The following is an 18,251-nucleotide window of genomic DNA, read 5'->3' as shown; positions in this document are numbered from 1 at the left end:
GGTTGTGGACGCCGGCAGAGAGAGGAGGGGACGTTCACCCGGTGGGATGAGGTATGACGTCGGGTCCCCTTCTCTCTCCTGACACTGTTGGGCTCTCTGTCCATGACCGAGCCCCCGACTTTTCAGAGGGGGGTGACACCAAAATCACTGTCAGTAATTTTGGTGTCAACTCCAATGGTGTCACGCGGGTGTGGCCCCCCCCCCTTGCACCCCCCTTGTGATGCCACTCTTTTAGGCGATAGTCGGCATCAAATCTACTTTCATAGTTACATAGTCAGGTTGAAGAGAGACGCAAGTCCATCGAGTTCAACCTACAGAAAGCAAGTAACAGCAGCTGGAGGAGTCAGAAGAAACACGTCACCCGAGAAAAACACCCCAAAACGGCAAAGTAGAACTCTCCACGGGGCTCCCGCTTACTTCTCCGGGATCGGTCACGTTGCCGCACTGGAAGTCGCTGCCGCTACGGTTGTGAGGATCCCGACTCCCTATCGATCAGTCAAGGGCGACGGAGGCCATCGGCTACGGAACTACAACGCTTTCCAAGGCTCGGGCCACTCTCTCGGGGAGAACCCGTTCCAGGGCGCCCTGCTCTTCACCCCTTTCGTTTCTTGAGGAAGGAAACAAAAGCCAATGTGGAACTGCGCGCACAACCATACTGCTTGACAGTCTGCTCATTGCACTGTATGAGGAACGGTTCCCGATGGTTTTGCTGAGGCTCAGATTCTTGATTATTATGATTGAGTGAGGCCGACCCTCCGCCATTTTCTTTGTTTGCCCAATGCCTCCCAACCTTGACTCCGCCTTTCTGATGCCCAGCTCAACCTTTTGCCCCCCTACCCGCCAAAACCCCCTCCCCATGGAGAATGGCAGACCTGCAGGCTGCATACAAGTGATCTTGGTGACATCGCCGGGATCACTTGTACAAAACAAGCTGCGGCTTCCCCGCTGTACATTTAGCTCTGCTTGCCCAAAGCCGGGCTAAATGTAGAAAACAATTACCCTCCCGGCGCCGCCTGGAACTGCATGTCCCCGGGCATCAGGAGATAGGAATTCCACACCCCTGCTGCCCTCTACTCCTTGCTGCCCCAAGGCCGGGCCTTGGTTGGCCTTGTGGCAAATCCGGCCCTGCCTATAAAGTAAGCCTGTGCTTTGCCCACATGAGGCAATGTTAGAGGCCTGTGTTGTTCTACCTCAATACAGCAACATATACTTGCCTTACTTTTGCTCCCTTGCTGCTCAATTCAGCCATTGAAGGCAAAGAATAGCCTTGTGTAAGTCATAGCTTACACCGGCCTATGCATTCTGACAACAGTGATTGGCTCGTATTGTCACATGCTCCTCCAAAGCTAAAAGTTCAGGGTAACGCCTCAGCTACTGGAACTGAATAGAGAGGCATGAGGACAAAGGAAACGTAATTACATGTTGGGGGTAAATGCAGGGCCGATGCTAGGATTTTTACCTACACAGGCGAAGGTGTATTTTTGCGCCTACCCCTCCCCCACCTCCCCACGCGCGCCCTCAGATGGCTGCTTTTTTTTTAACAGGGTTAGAAAAAAAACATTTACGGTTTCGGTTTTGGCCGGATATTAAATTTTTTGTTTCGGTTTTGAAATGTTCATTTTAGTGCGCCTCTAATTTTATTTCTTTATTTTAACTTTTTTCAATCACTTTTTTATTTGTATTTAATTGTTTATTTGTTTCACTTAACTTTATTGCTATCACACAGGAGCAAACAAGCCCCTGTGTGATAGCATATGGAGGTGACAGGTTCCCTTTACTGAACCTGTCACCTCCAATACAGGAGCACTGTGCTGGAACTCCTGTGACCGCTGAGAGGAAGGGCTGCGAGTGCAGCTCTCCCCTCACTGTCTCCTGACAAAGGTAGCCGGTGGCGGGGGGGTTCGAAGGAGCGGGCGAGAACTGCATGGCGAGGGGGGCGCGGGGCCCGGGAACCTGATGTCGCTCACCTCATCAAAAGGATCCCTGCCGCTCCTCTGCTCCCTGGTGGCAAATTCGGCTCTTCATACCGGCGCTGAGAGGCGGTTCTGATCACACCTGACAGCGCTCCCTCTCTCTCTTCCTGGCCGCTCTGAAGCTGCAGCGGCTGGGAGGAGAGAGAGGGACCGTAGAGGTGTGATCGCCACGGTGGCGGCCGTCTTAAAGCGGCCCCCCTCCCAGTCCGCATCTTTCCACCCCCCACCGGCGCCCTCAGGCAGTTGCTTGACCTGCCTGTAGGGTAGCGCCGGCTCTGGGTAAATGGGGACCTAATATGAATCTGTTGCTGTGCCCTGAATGGTGAAACCACAAGTTTGCTTCAAGACCGGCCCAACCTTTCTATCTCTTATTACGGCTGCACATTCCTTCACAATCGCTCCATATAAGTCATATCTATATAATAAAACAGGATATTATTTCACCAAATCCATTCTCCTTCTACTTCCTGATAAGAACTCTCGATGGTTCCTCTCTGGTCTCAGCAGGATAATATAACATTTCGGCAGGAATATACAGCTCAGCAGTCCTGCACTGGAGGCCAGGATAGCGAATATCTGAACAGCCACAGTGTATTTTCCACTGGTGCTCAGATAGGCCTTGATGAAGGAGATCCAGACGCAGCAGAAGACCAGCATGCTGAAGGTGATCAGTTTGGCCTCGTTGAAGCTTCCCGGGAGGTTCCTCGCCAGGAAGGCCACCAGGAAACTCACCATGGCCAGAGAGCCCATGAACCCCAGAGACATGTAGAAGAATACTTTCTGTCCTTCATTACACTCAAATGTGATCTTATAGTTCTGCGTGTTCAGTGTTGGGAATGGAGGGGACCTGTGAAGCCATAGGGAACAAATACACATCTGAACAACTAAACAAAGTGCTACAACATTGCGAGGGATGGCGGGACCGAGCCATTTCCTCAATGGACTGTTCATCCTGGTGGCTTTAAAGGCGAGGATCACCATGATAGTCTTGGCCAGGACTGAGGAGATGCTGATGGAGAAGGCCACACTGAAGAAGGTTTGTCTCAGGAGACAACTGAATTTGGACGGTTGACCAATGAACACCAGGCAGCAGAGGAAGCAGAGAACGAGAGACACCAAGAGGATGTAGCTCAGCTCCCTATTGGTGGCTTTGATGATGGGCGTGTCCTGATATTTAATGAAGATGATTAAGATGCATACAGTCAGGACAGACAACATGAAAACCATTATCACCAACACGATTCCCAATGGTTCATTGTATGAGAGGAACTCTATCACCTTCAGGACACATCTGTCTCTCTCCTCATTGGACCACTGATCGGAGGGACATCTGGCACACTCAGCAGCACCTAAACAAGAATGAAGATATGATCGACAACCAGATGATGTCTCCAGTCACTACCTAGAAGGAATATATGGTCAGCGTTATGTCAATGATCATGTGTTAATATTTGTGGGAGAGTTACGTTTTCTGGATACACTGTTGTGAAGTGACAGCCTTCCGCTCCAGCAATGGCAATCTACAGTCTAGTTCATGAGATAAACCGGAACCGGACACTCAGTATTTATTACAGGCATTCATATGGTGCCAACCATTTACTTTGCTGCCTGCCCTCAAGGAACTTACAATCTAGGGTCCCTCTGTAAAATGCACAACCAAACACATACTAGGGCCAACTTAGACAGGAGCCAATGACCCTACCAGCATATCTTTTGGAATGCTAGAGGAAAACCACTCAAGCACGAGGAGAACATGCAAACCCCATGCAGATAGTGTCCTGGCCAGAATCTAAAGGACCCCAGTGCTGCAAGGCAGAAATGTTTACCACTAGGCCACTGTCCTGCTTTGCCTATCTTTTGATTCCTTCTTCAAGTAATATCATCTGTTTCCTTCACGTGAAGCCAACATCAGGGTAGAAGCTGGCCGAACGCTCATGTCGGTGGATAGATTTTGTGAAGAGCGAGCCGCCGGCTGGCAGGATGGTGGGTGGTGTATATGTGTCTCCTGGGATTCTCACATACACACGGTGAGGGGCTCCAGAATTCATAGCTAATGTTGAAGAAACTACTCTTTGTACAAGTCCTCTGGGAGCTCACAGTCTTTGTAGAGGTCTGGGTGGGATAAAGCCTCCATTCCTTAGTCCACATCTTACCTGGTAATGTTACATAGATACATAGTATTTGAGGTTGAATAAAGACACAGGTCCATCAAGTTCAACCTATTGCGTGTATGCATGTGATTCTACATGTGTGTGCGTGTGTCCCTGTGTGTTCTTGTTTTTAAGTGTACCTGTCCCCCTGTATGTTACGGTCTCCGAGGAAGTTGTCCAAATGCTTTTTTTTTTTGGTCAAAATTATTTATTGTTTTACAAGCAAATAGTACAACTGTGCACGCTATTTGTGCCTAACATTAGTGGCACGATGCATAGCAGTGCATTCAACAGAACAATACAGCATCAATAGCGTTGGAAAAGAAAATAAAGGAAGGAACAAAAGGGCAAAAGAAAACAAAGAGCAATTCTGGTTCTACATTACAGGTGGGGGATTATTCCACAACAGGGCTCGCTAGGCCTTCCCACAGCCCTACCATATGCCCGCTAGGGGCTCCGGCCTTGACAGGAGATCGCGGGATGGGTGACCCAGACAATGGGGCGCCTATCTCGTCCTGATTCTCAGGTCGGACATGGTCCAGACAGGTCTAGAGCTCCCCAGAGGGGCAATGGTCCCCCTTTAAGAGCGTGCATCCAGGTCTACTGCCGAGTTAGAACATTCTAGCCAGCTATCCCAAGTTTTATGGAACTTCCCTGGACATCCCCTGTTGGCATACGTGTCCTGGTACAAAGGTAGGTTATCATTCACCAATTTTTTCCAAAAGGAGAGTTCCGGCGGGGCCGGTTTCTTCCAGCACATAGCAATAGCCTTGCGAGCATAGAACAATGTCAGACCTATCAACATGCGTTCGGACCTGGTCGGAGCTACATCCTCCACCAGGCCCAGGAGGCACATTCTCGGCGATGGTGTCAGTGGCAATGAGGTAACCCTTTGAGATATAGTCTACCGTGGAGCCCCAGTAGGACCTGATGAGGGGACACTCCCAAAAAACATGAAAAAACCTCCTCACACGTACATCTCCAACAGGATGGAAAGATGGATGCATTCATTTTATGTAAACGATGGGGGGTAAAATATGCTTTATGCAGTATCTTGAATTGCACCATTCTATCCCTTATTGCAACCTGTTGTTTAAAGGGTGCATCCCAGACCTCCTCCCAGTCTTCCTCGTCCATGTCAGGGACGTCCATTCTCCACTTATTCTGTAATGTGAGCAGGCTAGAGAATTTCAGGTTCTGTAGAGTAGTATAGAAACTGGAGGCAGGCTTCCTCAGTCCCACCGTCCCAGCCAGGGACTCCAATTGAGATTCTCCCAGGCGAACCCCATCTCCTGGGAATTGAGCGCTGAAGGCATGGGCGAGTTGTAGGTGGCGAAAAATAAATTTGGGGGGTATAGCATTCCTTGCGGCTAGGTCTTCAAATGAGATCAGGGAAGTGGACACCACAATATCAGAGAGGAGCTTCACACCTCGTTTTGCCCAAAAAGCAGGGTCAGGGACCGTGTGGAAGTGGGGCAAGTTGGGGTTATTCCACAAAGGTGTTTTTGGGGAAACATCCAGGGCCGTCCTGGAGCACCAGGAACTTCCCATGCGCCATACCTTGATGGTCGTTCGCATGGAGGGGTAAGGAGGATAGGGGCTTTAGGCCCTCTGTATAAAAGGCCAGTTAGAGCCTCCACGGAGTTCAGGGCTGCTGCTTCCAACATAACCGAGGAATTGGTTACATCGGCTGAGAGCCACCAGTGGGCCGTGACCATTTGTGTTGCTAGGAAATATTTGTAAAAGTCTGGGAGCGCCAGTCCACCCTGGAGAGTGGGTCGCATTAGGGTCCTGAGTTTATACCTTGGGGGTTTAGTGCCCCACAAGAAGGAGGAGACTAATTGGTTCAGCTGATGGAAATAGGATTGTGGGATCCATATGGGACAATTGCGAAAAATATATGTTAATTTGGGTAAAAGCTTCATTTTAACTAAATTGATCTTGCCTAATAGGGACAGAGGTAAATTCGCCCATGCCTTCAGTCTCTGCTTCATGTCTCCCAAAATCGGGAGTAAGTTCGTTGCCAGGAAGTCCTGGGGTGAGCCAGAAATCACTACCCCCAGGTAGTCCAAATGCTTTTTGAATGATTCAATACTCTCAGCTGATACCACTGCTTGTGGAGGAGAGTTCCAGACCCTCACCGCTCTGATTGTGAAGAATCCCCTACGCCCCTTGTGCTCAAATCTTTTCTCCACCAGTTTTAGGTGGTGGCCTCTAGTCCTTGTTATGGAGTTTATAGTAAAAAGTTTATTGCGGATGTTGCTATCGCCAGATTCGCCACCCAACATTGTACATCAGAATCATGTCCTCTCTTAATCTCCTCACCTCCAGCGTGAACATGTTTAGATTTAGTAACCTCGTCTCATACCTTTGCTCCTCCATCCCCTCCTCCTCCTCTCATAGCTTTGTTCTTCCAGCCCCTTAATTAGTTTGGTTGCCCTTATCTGGACTCTCTCCAGCTCCAGGACGTCCTTTCTGTAGACTGGTGACCAAAACTGGACCGCGTACTCCAGATGAGGCCGAACCAGCGATCTTTAAAGTGGCAGAATGATTGCTCTGTCTCTACAGAACATTCCCTTTATAATACAGGACAGTACTCTACTCGCTGTGTGTGCACCAGCCTGGCATTGTGTGCCTCAGCCTGGCATTGTGTGCCGCAGCCTGGCATTGTGTGCCGCAGCCTGGCATTGTGTGCCTCAGCATGGCATTGTGTGCCTCAGCATGGCATTGTGTGCCGCAGCCTGGCATTGTGTGCCTCAGCATGGCATTGTGTGCCCCAGCCTGGCATTGTGTGCCCCAGCCTGGCATTGTGTGCCGCAGCCTGGCATTGTGTGCCCCAGCCTGGCATTGTGTGCCGCAGCCTGAAATTGTGTGCCGCAGCCTGGAATTGTGTGCCACAGCCTGGCATTGTGTGCCCCAGCCTGGCATTGTGTGCCTCAGCCTGGCCTTGTGTGCCTCAGCCCGGCATTGTGTCCCGCAGCCCGGCATTGTCTGCACCAGCCTGGCATTGTGTGCCTCAGCATGGCATTGTGTGCCTCAGCCTGGCATTGTGTGCCCCAGCCTGGCATTGTGTGCCGCAACCTGGCATTGTGTGCTCGATCATGGAATTGTGTGCCACATCCTGGCATTGTGTGCCCCAGCCTGGCATTGTGTGCCTCAGCCTGGCCTTGTGTGCCTCAGCCCGGCATTGTGTCCCGCAGCCCGGCATTGTCTGCACCAGCCTGGCATTGTGTGCCTCAGCATGGCATTGTGTGCCTCAGCCTGGCATTGTGTGCCCCAGCCTGGCATTGTGTGCCGCAACCTGGCATTGTGTGCCGCAACCTGGCATTGTGTGTCTCAGCCTGGCATTGTGTGCCTCAGCATGGCATTGTGTGCCGCAACCTGGCATTGTGTGCAGCAACCTGGCATTGTGTGCCTGGCATTGTGTGCCGCAGCCTGACATTGTGTGTCTCAGCCTGGCATTGTGTGCTGCAGCCTGGCATTGCAAGCTATTGTGCAATCTGCGGTCTACAGTCTTGGTTGTCCACAGGCCTTCATCTATGCACGCTAGCTGATGCCCATGGCTCTATTTCCCTCTGACTCTCTCTGGTGGTGTGTGATAAGGCTGACAATGGACAGAACACTAACAAAGATACAGGAGACACCTGTTAATGTTTGGGAACCTACTGGGGCCCCCCTGCTAGTCAGGAACTGATGCGAGTTTAGTTGATGGCTCTGGACGAGCAGCTGTTTTGCTGGTTTTATGCTATGGACGTTCTATACAAAGCCCTCCTGCATTTAACTATATTTGCTAGACATGTGCGATTCATTTCGTTACGAATCGAAATTCGTACGAATTTTCATGAAATTCGTAAATTCGGAAGCATCCGAAATCCGAATGGCAGTTTCGGAATTATATCCGAAATACGAAATTCCGTTAACGAATTTCGGATCCAAATTTCTTTGAAACAGGAACTAATATTACCCCTGTAAATGAGGTTGAACAACATGACAAGATTTTTTATTTAATACGAAATACGGATCCGCTGCTGCTGAGAGTTGCATCACAATACACAGGCAGGAAATACGAAATTCCGTTGACGTATTATCGTTCCGTTACGAACATTCGTTATATTGAAGGTAAAAAGCAAAATATCTTTGTTAATATTGGAGTTGATGGTATTTTTTTTTTTATCCGAAATACGAAATTCGGATACGGAATCCGTTAACGGAATTCGTATTTCGGATAAAAAAAAAACAACTACCACATCGACTCCAATAATAACAAAGGTATTTTTGCTTTTTGACTTCATCATAACGAATGTTCGTACAGTCACGAAAATGTGCCGAAACTAACGAAAATTCGTATTTCGTACGAATCCGAATTGAGTTGCCGACACGAATTACGAAATAACGGATATTACGAAACGGAACAAAACTCATTTTTTGACGGCGCACAAGTCTAATATTTGCTGCCTTGTTAAATAAACGTGCCGGACGAACTTCTCTGAATGGTGTACCTCTGCCACTTCCAGCTGTGCCCGTCCCCTTTACAATGTTCATATTGATTGCGCTGCCTCTTTTTTTTATCTGAGTGTAAGGACTCGCCGAACACAATGAGGTTTTCAGGTTCCTTACCCCAAAACCGAATTGATTTGCTTGGTAAAGATGGATGGGACGCGTAGGATCTGCGTGACCTAAGAAGACGCTATACTTAGAAATGATTTCCTACCAATGAGATCGATGGGATGAAGATATTTAAAGGTCGCTTTGGCCTGCCGCTCTAAAACTTCATATTAGCTAAAATATTGCAATTGTTTTGTTAAAGGAGAACTCTGGGGTCAGGGCTCTTCCCCATAGTTCTCCTTAGGGTAACAGGAGGAAACAAACTAGCGTCCTCCCGTCACCCAAAGCTACAGCTCGCGGTATACTGAGATGCCGCAGCCGGAACGGATCCCGACAATTCTGTCTGGTTCCACCCAGCTGCGTGAGTGACAGCTGGCTCCGCCTATCTAGAGGCAGAGCCAGCTGTACCCGCCCCCCGTCCGTTCCGCCAGTCAGCGCTGGAGGATCGGACAGGGGAGGGGGGGGAACGCCTGCAGGGAGCTGTGAGTGACTGTCACGGCTCTCTGCAAGGATAGACCGAGAAGTGAGCGAGCGCCGGTATGTGTTCCCGATCTACTGAGGCGACTTGTGACAGTCTCATTGTCACAGGTCGGCTCAGATTATGAGGCTGAGTGCAAATCACTCCCCTCCTAGTTCTCCTTTAAAGTGGGATTTCAGTCTGATTGTATGTTGCCGTCTCTGGTTCCTCCCCTCCCCCGTCATCAATATGATAGTTACATTTATTAATAAAATCTGGAAACATCTCACCACATATTCCAGTGACTTCTTTCCCATGACCGCAGGTGAATGTCACTAACGACAGCTAGCATGGCTTGGATCATTTCTGTATCATCTCTAGTGGAGCCCACAAGGGGCAGGAGCTGAAACCACAAGAATGAGAGGTCTATCGGAGCCCGCAAATGATACCTGTGCGATTGGACATCTCTCCCTCAGAGCAGGGCACGCAGTCATAGCAGCAGATGGGTCTTCCTTGTAGAGGGGCTTTCCTGTACCCGGGCCGACAGCTGTTACTGCAGACGGAGACTGGGACCTGCCGAGGAGACAAATTCATTCATCATGACCGGACATGGAGGAGAAGAAACAATTGGAGAAATGCCATGAACTACATCAACCCCCATATTGGTTTCTGGTCTGTATTTTTCTTCATGCTATGTGAAAAATTATTTTTGGGCCTAAAAAAGAACTCCAGCAAGAGCTAGACACCAAAGAATGCAGCTTTATATTCACTAAAGCTGAACTCCGTCCTTCTCTTCAGTCTTGCACAGTTGTTTTCCGGCTCCACTCAACTGGACTGAAATTGCTTCTCACAATGTGCATTAGAAGCTGCAGCAAGTCAGACAGAGCTCCGCCTCATATCCTGACTGGAGGACATTCAGCATCACCAGCCAGGAAATGAGGCGGGGCCGTGTCTGACTTGCTGCAGCTTCTAATGCACATTGTGAGAAGCAATTTCAGTCCAGCAGAGGAACAAGTACAAGCCTGAAGGGAAGGATGGAAGTCAGATTAAATATTCACCAGGCAAGGCACATCAACTACCTGTACAAAGTGATGATTCCACAGGATGGCGCTAATGTTCAGGCCGATCTTCTCCCCCAGTCTGGCCTCAGGGTCAATCCTCCCCACTTATTTCGTATTAAAAAAAAAACTACCATCAACTCCAATATTAACAAAGGTATTTTTGCTTTTTAACTTCAATATAACGAATGTTCGTAACGGAACGAAATTCAGTTAACGGAATTTCGTATTTCCTGCCTGTGTATTGTAATGCGACTCTCAGCAGCAGCGGATCCGTATTTCGGATTAAAAAAAAAATCTTGTCATGTTGTTCAACCTCATTTACAGGGGTAATATTCGTTCCCGTTTCAAAGAAATTCGGATCCGAAATTCGTTAACGGAATTTCGTATTTCGGATATAATTCAGAAACTGCAATTCGGATTTCGGATGCTTCCGAATTTACGAATTTCAGGAAAATTCGTACGAATTTCGATTCGTAACGAAACGAATCGCACATGTCTAGTGGACGGCAGGAAGGGGCTGTGCCTGAGAAGGAAGGATGGGGAATGGATGGCATGAAGCCGCAGTGACCCAGGTGATAAGGGAGCGTTCGCTTCTCCTTAGCGGCCCCACAGGTAGAGTTCTACCCTAAATGGGCTGCCCAGAGTTAAAGTGGTTCTAAAGCCTCCGTTTTTTTTGCCTATATCTACTGCTATCAAGCAGCGGATAAGTTTTTTTAAAAACAAAAACCGCTTTAACAGCGGTTTAAACTTACTCCGTTATCGCTGCGCGCGGCCGCCCGAGAATCCGAAACTGTTCAATGCGGCCGCAAAGCATCTTGGGGCGGGCGCATGCGCAGTTCAGATTCTCGGCCGGGAGACGAGCAGAGACGCAAGGTAAGTCTACGGACGGCGTGCACCCGCATGCAGACACCGCGGGACAGGAAGTGCCAGCAAGCAGAAAGGAGTCAGCGCTGGATCGGAGAGCCGCCGCACCTCTGGAGGGACAGATGAAAACATCAGGAAAGAAGATCGGATTAGGAGACATAATTTAAGGTAAGTGCTGACATTTACATGGGGGGAGGGGGAAACATTTTTTGACTTTAATGTCACTTTAAGCTCAGGAAATCACACACTGACCTGTTAGTAATCAAGCCAGCTTCCAGCTTTCCTTTGCTTCTAATTTGTCTGTATATGAGGCCAAAATAGTCCCCACATTCTACCCCCTCCTCCGATTTCCTATTACCATCTTTAAGAAGCTGTGTTATGTCATTGACAAAGGTAGATAAAGATTCACTAGCAATGCACGTTCGGGAGAGAACTCCCACAATGATGACTATTAGACATGTGCCATTCGTTTCGTTCCGAATCGAAATTCGGACGAATTTTTTGGAAATTCGGACATTCGGATGTATCCGAATTCCGAATGACAGATATAACGAATGCAAACGAATCCGAATTTCCGTTTCCGAAATTAGTTAGCGGTAGTTCGTTCGAACGTTCGTTTCGTTTCCGTTTCTTATTCGTTTAGTTCGTTGGAGCAAAGTGACATTAGAGAAGGAGAAAAACATTTTCCCCCCTCAAGTGTCACTTTGCTGCAAACGAACGAATGAAGGAACAAAACGAATAGGAACCGAAAAAGAAACGAACGTTCGAACGGACTACAGCTAACGAATTTCGTCCGAATCCGAATTCCGAATCCGAATTGACTTTCACACCCGAATCCCGAAAAACGAAAAACACAAATCCGAATTTTAAACGAAACGAAACAAAAATTTTTGACAGTGCACGTGTCTAATGACTATTACAATGTAGACCTGAAACATTTGTTTCGTTTCGATTCGGATTTTGCTTTATTTCGTTTTTCGGAATTCGGGTCCGAAAGTCAATTCGTTTCGGAATTCGGATTCAGACGAAATTCGTTAGCGGAAATCCGTACGGAATTTTGTTTTGTTTTCGTTTCCTTCGTTCGTTGCAGCAAAGTGACATTTAAGAGGGAAAAAAGTTTTTTTGTTCTCAAATGTCACTTTGCTGCAACGAAATTTCGTCCAAAAAAACGAATCGGAAATTCGGAATAGGAAATTCGGATTCGTTTGCATACGTTATACCTGTTATTCGGAATTCGGATACATACGAATCTCCAAATTTCCAAAACTTCGTCCGAATCTCGATTCGGAATGAAACAAATCGCACATGTCTATTACAATGTAGACTTGTGCGCAATCAAAACATTTGTTCCGTTTCGGAATATCCATTATTTCGTATTTCGTAATTCGTATCCGAAAGTCAATTCTGATTCGTACGAAATACGAATTTTCGTTAGTTTCGGCACATTTTCGTAACTTTACGAACATTCGTTATGATGAAGTTAAAAAGCAAAAATACCTTTGTTAATATTGGAGTCGATGTGGTAGTTGTTTTTTAATCCGAAATACGAATTCCGTTAACGGATTCTGTATCCGAATTTCGTATTTAAAAAAACTACCATCAACTCCAATATAAATGTACTTTGCTTTTTAACTTCAATATAACGAATGTTCGTAACGGAATGAAAAATACGTCAACGGAATTTCGTATTTCCTGCCTGTGTATTGTAATGCGACTCTCAGCAGCAGCGGATCCGTATTTCGGATTTAAAAAAAAATCTTGTCATGCTGTTCAACCTCATTTACAGGGGTAATATTAGTTCCCGTTTCAAAGAAATTTGGATCCGAAATTCGTTAACGGAATTTCGTATTTCGGATATAATTCGGAAACTGCAATTCGGATTTCGGATGCTTCCGAATTTACGAATGTCAGGAAAATTCGTACGTATTTCGATTCGTAACGAAACGAATCGCACATGTCTATTACAATGCAACTGCTGAGGTTGGAAGTCCTTACTATGTCATTTATGTACAGTGAGACAACGAATGAACGTGGAGGCTGATGTCAGGAAAGTTATCTGAAGTGTATCTAATGCCATGGAACGTGGTAACAATTAAATATTTAACAGATTAGAATGTAGCAGACGAGTTCAGGTGGTTAGTCGGGGTTGACCATTGAAAGAGAAATACATTGTAACGACGATATGAAGTAATTTTCTGGTTATTAAACATCTTTTTTCTTTCTATATATACAATGAAAGTCACAATCCATACGTTATGATTAAATACATAATTGTTACGCACCTTCCGGGGTTGAGCCTCATTGATATCGGCGCACACTGCGTGACTGAAATAACCTTCCGATATGGTTGGACAGCCGAGCAGTGAATGCAGAGCGTGTGCGTAGGCATATACCGCCAGGTACGCATGATAAGTCAAAGTGAGATCATTTGTCTCAAATAACTGAGCAATCTCACCTCCGAGCTCTTCTTTCCCGGAGCAGGTCACATGTTCTTTTATAATGGGAGCGACTGACCCCTCAGCATCTCCATCAGGCCAGTGGCAGCTGAAAGCTTTCTCCCAGAACAGCCTAATAAATGGGTACATAGAGCTGGCATTTGGATGAAGGTTTAGAAGGAACTCCTCAAACCCTGGCATGTGGGCAGACCCGGGAACCAGTCCAATTGTGCCATTTAAGACCTTCCAGGCTTTCTTGGAGAAGAGTCCGGGGGTGATTATAAAGGAAGCTGAAGAGATGAACGTTTTCCCGGTGAGCCCGTCATCAAACATGGCATCTAGCAGGGCCGTCACATGGACCTCCGGGCTGTGGAGAATGATCACATTGATGGAGCTTCCTTTAATAACATCCACCACTCTCCTGATCTGTCTGGTCGAATAACTCAGGTGGATTTTCTCCTGGAAAGCAATACAACCTCCATTTCTCTCTATCCCAGCTCGTATAACCTGGGCCCCCTGCTGCCCGGCATCATTGTCCACCACCAACATCCCGACCCAAGTCCAACTAAAACGCCCAATCAGCTGGATGAGAGCAATGTTCTGAAAGAGGTTGCTGGGCATGGTGCGGAAAAATGATGGGAATTGTATTTTATTGCTCAGAGCTGCAAGGGTCGCCCCATGACTGATCTGGAAAGGGAATTATGTACATATCATTGCTTAGAAGTGTTTGAAACATAAGGATACGTGTAAATAAATTACAGGACAAGCCACACGCAGAGCTTGTTGTTTTCAATGAAAGTGACTTGACAGTGTTATAATAAGCTCAGAATACCTGTCAGGTTTAGCGATCCACTGAGAATCCCAGCCAGGACTTCCAGGAGATCCTCTACTAATGGATCTAACAGGTTCCAGGCCAGTACGGCTGATAATAGTAACAGATTCCAGACCAGGACTTCCAGTGAACCCTGAGGCTGGGCATGTTGTTTCTGATTCAGAGGGGTATTTAAGCACTCGCTCTGCAAGGAGCTGGTACTGTGTCTTGCCAGCTTCCTGTTTGTGAAAGTGCTTATACTTCTGCAATTTTCTCGTTGCTGACCTGGACTGTCTGACCCTTCTTCGCTTGCTGCCCACCCTGATCTTCTGCCTGGACCTGTCAGGAACCAGATCTGAACCCAGGGCCCCTGCTGTAGCTGGCTGTGGTTCTACCTGCTGAGCCACCTTAGAACCTTGGGTAGCTCCATGCCTGATCTCCTGTGTAATCCTCAGGTAAACCTAGTTTCTGCTGAACTCTGACCTCCTTGCTCCTCCCTTGAACTTATTCCCTTGATCCCTATTTAAGCCACGCCTCTGCACTTCCTGTTTTCCAGATTATTATGCTCTTGCCATTATCTCGCTTCCTGCTCCCTCTGTGCTACAATCTACTCATACTGCTTCCCGTGTACCCACCTTTGGCTGTTGATTCACCGACTACTCTCACTGTCTCCTGCTACATACCTGATACCTTTGGCTGCTGACCTCGGCTTGTTCACTGACCACGCTTCTGCCTGCTCCTCCACCACTACCGCCTGCTTGTGTACCGAACCTGCCCTGTTATACTACGAATTGCCTGCTGCTTCAGCTGCTGGACTCTAAGCCTGATCCCAGATCGTGACAGGACCTGACTTTGTCTCCTGCGTTTATCCTCTGATTGCTAGTTGCCAACCTTGGACTGTCCGAGCACCTTCTGCTAGCCGCCTGCCTTGAAACTCTGCCTGGATCTGACTACTGTCTCCTCATTGGAGCCCTCCTGTTCTCGTCCGTCCCTTGGCAGGGCAACCCTGGGGACCGCAACCTGGTACCAGCAAGCAGCCTAGCCCATCTCCACCATCAGGAGCTCTGGTGAACACCGGCTGGTGCTTAGACTCCACCCCTCAGGTAAGCCTGTGTCACCTGCCAGGGGGTGTCACCATAACAGAGAGATTGATGGGGATAGAATGGCTTTGTGGGACCTGCAGACTGTATACATTCAAAGAATTATTATGGGCCTTAGCTGACTGACAGACCCTCCAGAGAGATAAGATTCTTCAACAGTATTATTAAGGAAGACTAACATGTCTATGGAATGAGCCAATATGGCTGCCCACATGTAAATATGTAAGCACAAACTATATATAGAAATAAGGATTTGTAAAATATGAACACATCTTGATAAGTTAGTTTGGATTAAACATAACAAATAAAGAACTTTACCAAATACAGACCTGCGGGTAATGGAGGGCACCGAGTATTCGAGCAATGGGTATAGAAAGGGCAGAAAGCTGATCACCTACAATCCCAACCATGACAGATGATGTATGACAATCATATCCAGGAAAGGGGTTTCCAAGTCCTGACAACAGGGACAGAACTCCTCCCACTGCCTGGAGCTCTGACATACAGGAATCCAGCAGGCTAAAGCCAAGAGTGATATTAGGCAGCAGCTCCGGAGAATCATTAATTTCATCTACTGCTAACATGAGGCCCAGAACATCCCGATAGTAACGAATGTGAAACCTACACGAGATGAGAGAACATAGGGATATGGTACAAGGCAGAGAGTGTCAGAGCACAATGAAAACCAGACAAGAGAAAGGTGCTAGTTAAAATATTTATTAAGAACAGTGTCCACAAGAGCAAGCAGAATCATAAACCAGAACAAACCAAAGTCAGGAGCCGGAGTGGGTAGTCGTCCAAGCCAGGTCAGGAACACGGAGATCAGCGTCGTCAGGAACAAGCCAGGAGCGGGAGCCAGAGGAGAACGTCAGCCAGGATCGGGTCATACATGGACTCAGGATACTCAGAGCAGCAGGAAGACCACACAAGGGCAAGGCCAGACTGGACTGAGTGGTTTATATATAGTGAGTGGGGTGACATCATCACTCAGAGACAGGAAACTCCCATCTGCCTCTCTTATGTGATGCTCTCCTGTCTGGCCATAAGAGGGAGCCTGGGAGTAGTGAGCAACGTTACACAGTCTGCTCAGGCAAAGGAGGCATCACAGGTGGGTAAAATGGCAGCCAAGCCAGAATGCTGCAAACCAGTAAAGTCAGGGTGGAACCCTGACAGAGAGTAGACTAGGACTGTGTACAGAAGAGTGGATTTTTATTTGTAGATAACGTTCTGGTGCACATGGGACCTGGTCCATATTGTTCACGGAGAAAGTTATTTCTCAAGGAGCCAATCTTGTTTCCGGTTACAACCTGCAATTATTAATTCCTCAACTCTGCTTAAAGTGACATTAAACCCTCAGATTTTGTAACATAAAACAATACTGTAATGTGCGCCTTACTGTAATCCATGGTAGTTTCCCTTCTCTTTGCTGCTCTTCCTTTTAAATCTGTATCTCTTCTCATGCTGGGCAGAACTTCTGTTTTGCAGCAGACTGCCTTGTCTCTGGAATGGATACATGGTGTCTGTGTGTGGGTTTGCCACCTGAGCCAGCACTACAGGAAGAGGCACTCAGCTGCACAGGGAAGTTCTCCCCCAGCATGAGAAGACATGAGGATTTAAAAGGAAGAGCAGCAAAGAGAAGGGAAACTACCATGGATTACAGTAAGGCGCACATTACAGTATTGGTTTATGTTAAAAAATCTGAGGGTTTAATGTCACTTTAAGTATCTTCCCTTCATAAAACCAATGCTGACGCTATTGTATGCTCCCTAATCTATAATACACCTTGACGTGAATACATTTATTACCCGCTCTCCCATATTGTAGGTACATACTTTCCAGACAATCCATTGTGTTTGAATGATTTATTATTTGAGAAAACTAAACTTTTGCAACATATTTGATATAAGGAGTATACGTTTTCTTTTGGGATGTACACCAAGGCACTGGAGGCCTTCACTGGGCAATGGCCTGGATGTTGGTGGCCTTCACTGGGCAATGGCCTGGATGTTGGTGGCCTTCACTGGGGAATGGCCTGGATGTTGGTGGCCTTCACTGGGTAATGGCCTGGATGTTGGTGGCCTTCACTGGGTAATGGCCTGGATGTTGGTGGCCTTCACTGGGTAATGGCCTGGATGTTGGTGGCCTTCACTGGGCAATGGCCTGGTTTAGTGCTCACTAGACAAGTGTCTAACTAGTAGAATATTTGCTCAAAGTATGAATCTGTTTTTATATTTTATTTCACAACTAAAATATACCAAAAGAACGGATTGAACTGAAAACTAAGATCAGATTACTACTTGTCTATAAAGTTACAATTTCCTCTTTTAAGAATTTACAAACCATAATTCTGTAGCTGACATGATTTGTATTTTTGTAGAATGTCCAGTAAATGTTGGTAATAGAAGAGAGTAAATGCAGAAAAAACAGAAATACATTTCTCATTGACACATTGTATTGAACATATTGTTAATGATACGCAGAGCCGGTGCTAGACTATTTGGCGCCCTAGGCAAGACCACTGCACTTTCCACCCCCCCCCACAGGGTAACCCCGTGGGTGGCCCCATTGTTCTGCCAGATGGCTTCCGCGGGCAACAGGTGGATGTCATTTAATTTGAAATAGCCAATAGCAGACTGGCTATTGAAAACCCACCCACTGAGCAGAGGAGGGGACCAGAGAGAGAGAGAGTTGCCTCTCAGTTCAACTCCCCTGCTCCCAGGGTGGATGCAATAGCCAGCCTGCTATTGGCTTTTGCAATTTGAAAAAGACGGGGGGGTTCCAATTGGGGGGAGGGG

At 47.3% G+C, this 18,251-nt stretch overlaps 1 protein-coding gene across 1 annotated transcript in view; it reads right to left on the bottom strand.

Annotated features, from left to right (window-relative positions):
* Positions 1-2,408: 2,408 nt before the first annotated feature.
* The window catches only part of LOC108802843 (extracellular calcium-sensing receptor-like), a 17,308-nt gene continuing 1,465 nt past the window's right edge, over positions 2,409-18,251 (bottom strand). The window contains exons 2-6 of the mRNA XM_018574696.1: positions 15,786-16,077; positions 13,389-14,232; positions 10,265-10,350; positions 9,635-9,758; positions 2,409-3,322 (exon numbers count right to left, since the gene is read on the bottom strand). Coding sequence (XP_018430198.1) covers positions 2,409-3,322; positions 9,635-9,758; positions 10,265-10,350; positions 13,389-14,232; positions 15,786-16,077 — 2,260 coding nt within the window. The remainder of the gene's footprint in view (positions 3,323-9,634; positions 9,759-10,264; positions 10,351-13,388; positions 14,233-15,785; positions 16,078-18,251) is intronic.

The sequence above is a fragment of the Nanorana parkeri genome, unplaced genomic scaffold, assembly GCF_000935625.1.
Source record: "Nanorana parkeri isolate BGI_ZX_2015 unplaced genomic scaffold, ASM93562v1 scaffold3169, whole genome shotgun sequence".
Taxonomy (NCBI): domain Eukaryota; kingdom Metazoa; phylum Chordata; class Amphibia; order Anura; family Dicroglossidae; genus Nanorana; species Nanorana parkeri.
The sequence above is the reverse complement of the archived record's forward strand: the minus strand, read 5'-3'. Positions and strand labels throughout refer to the sequence as shown.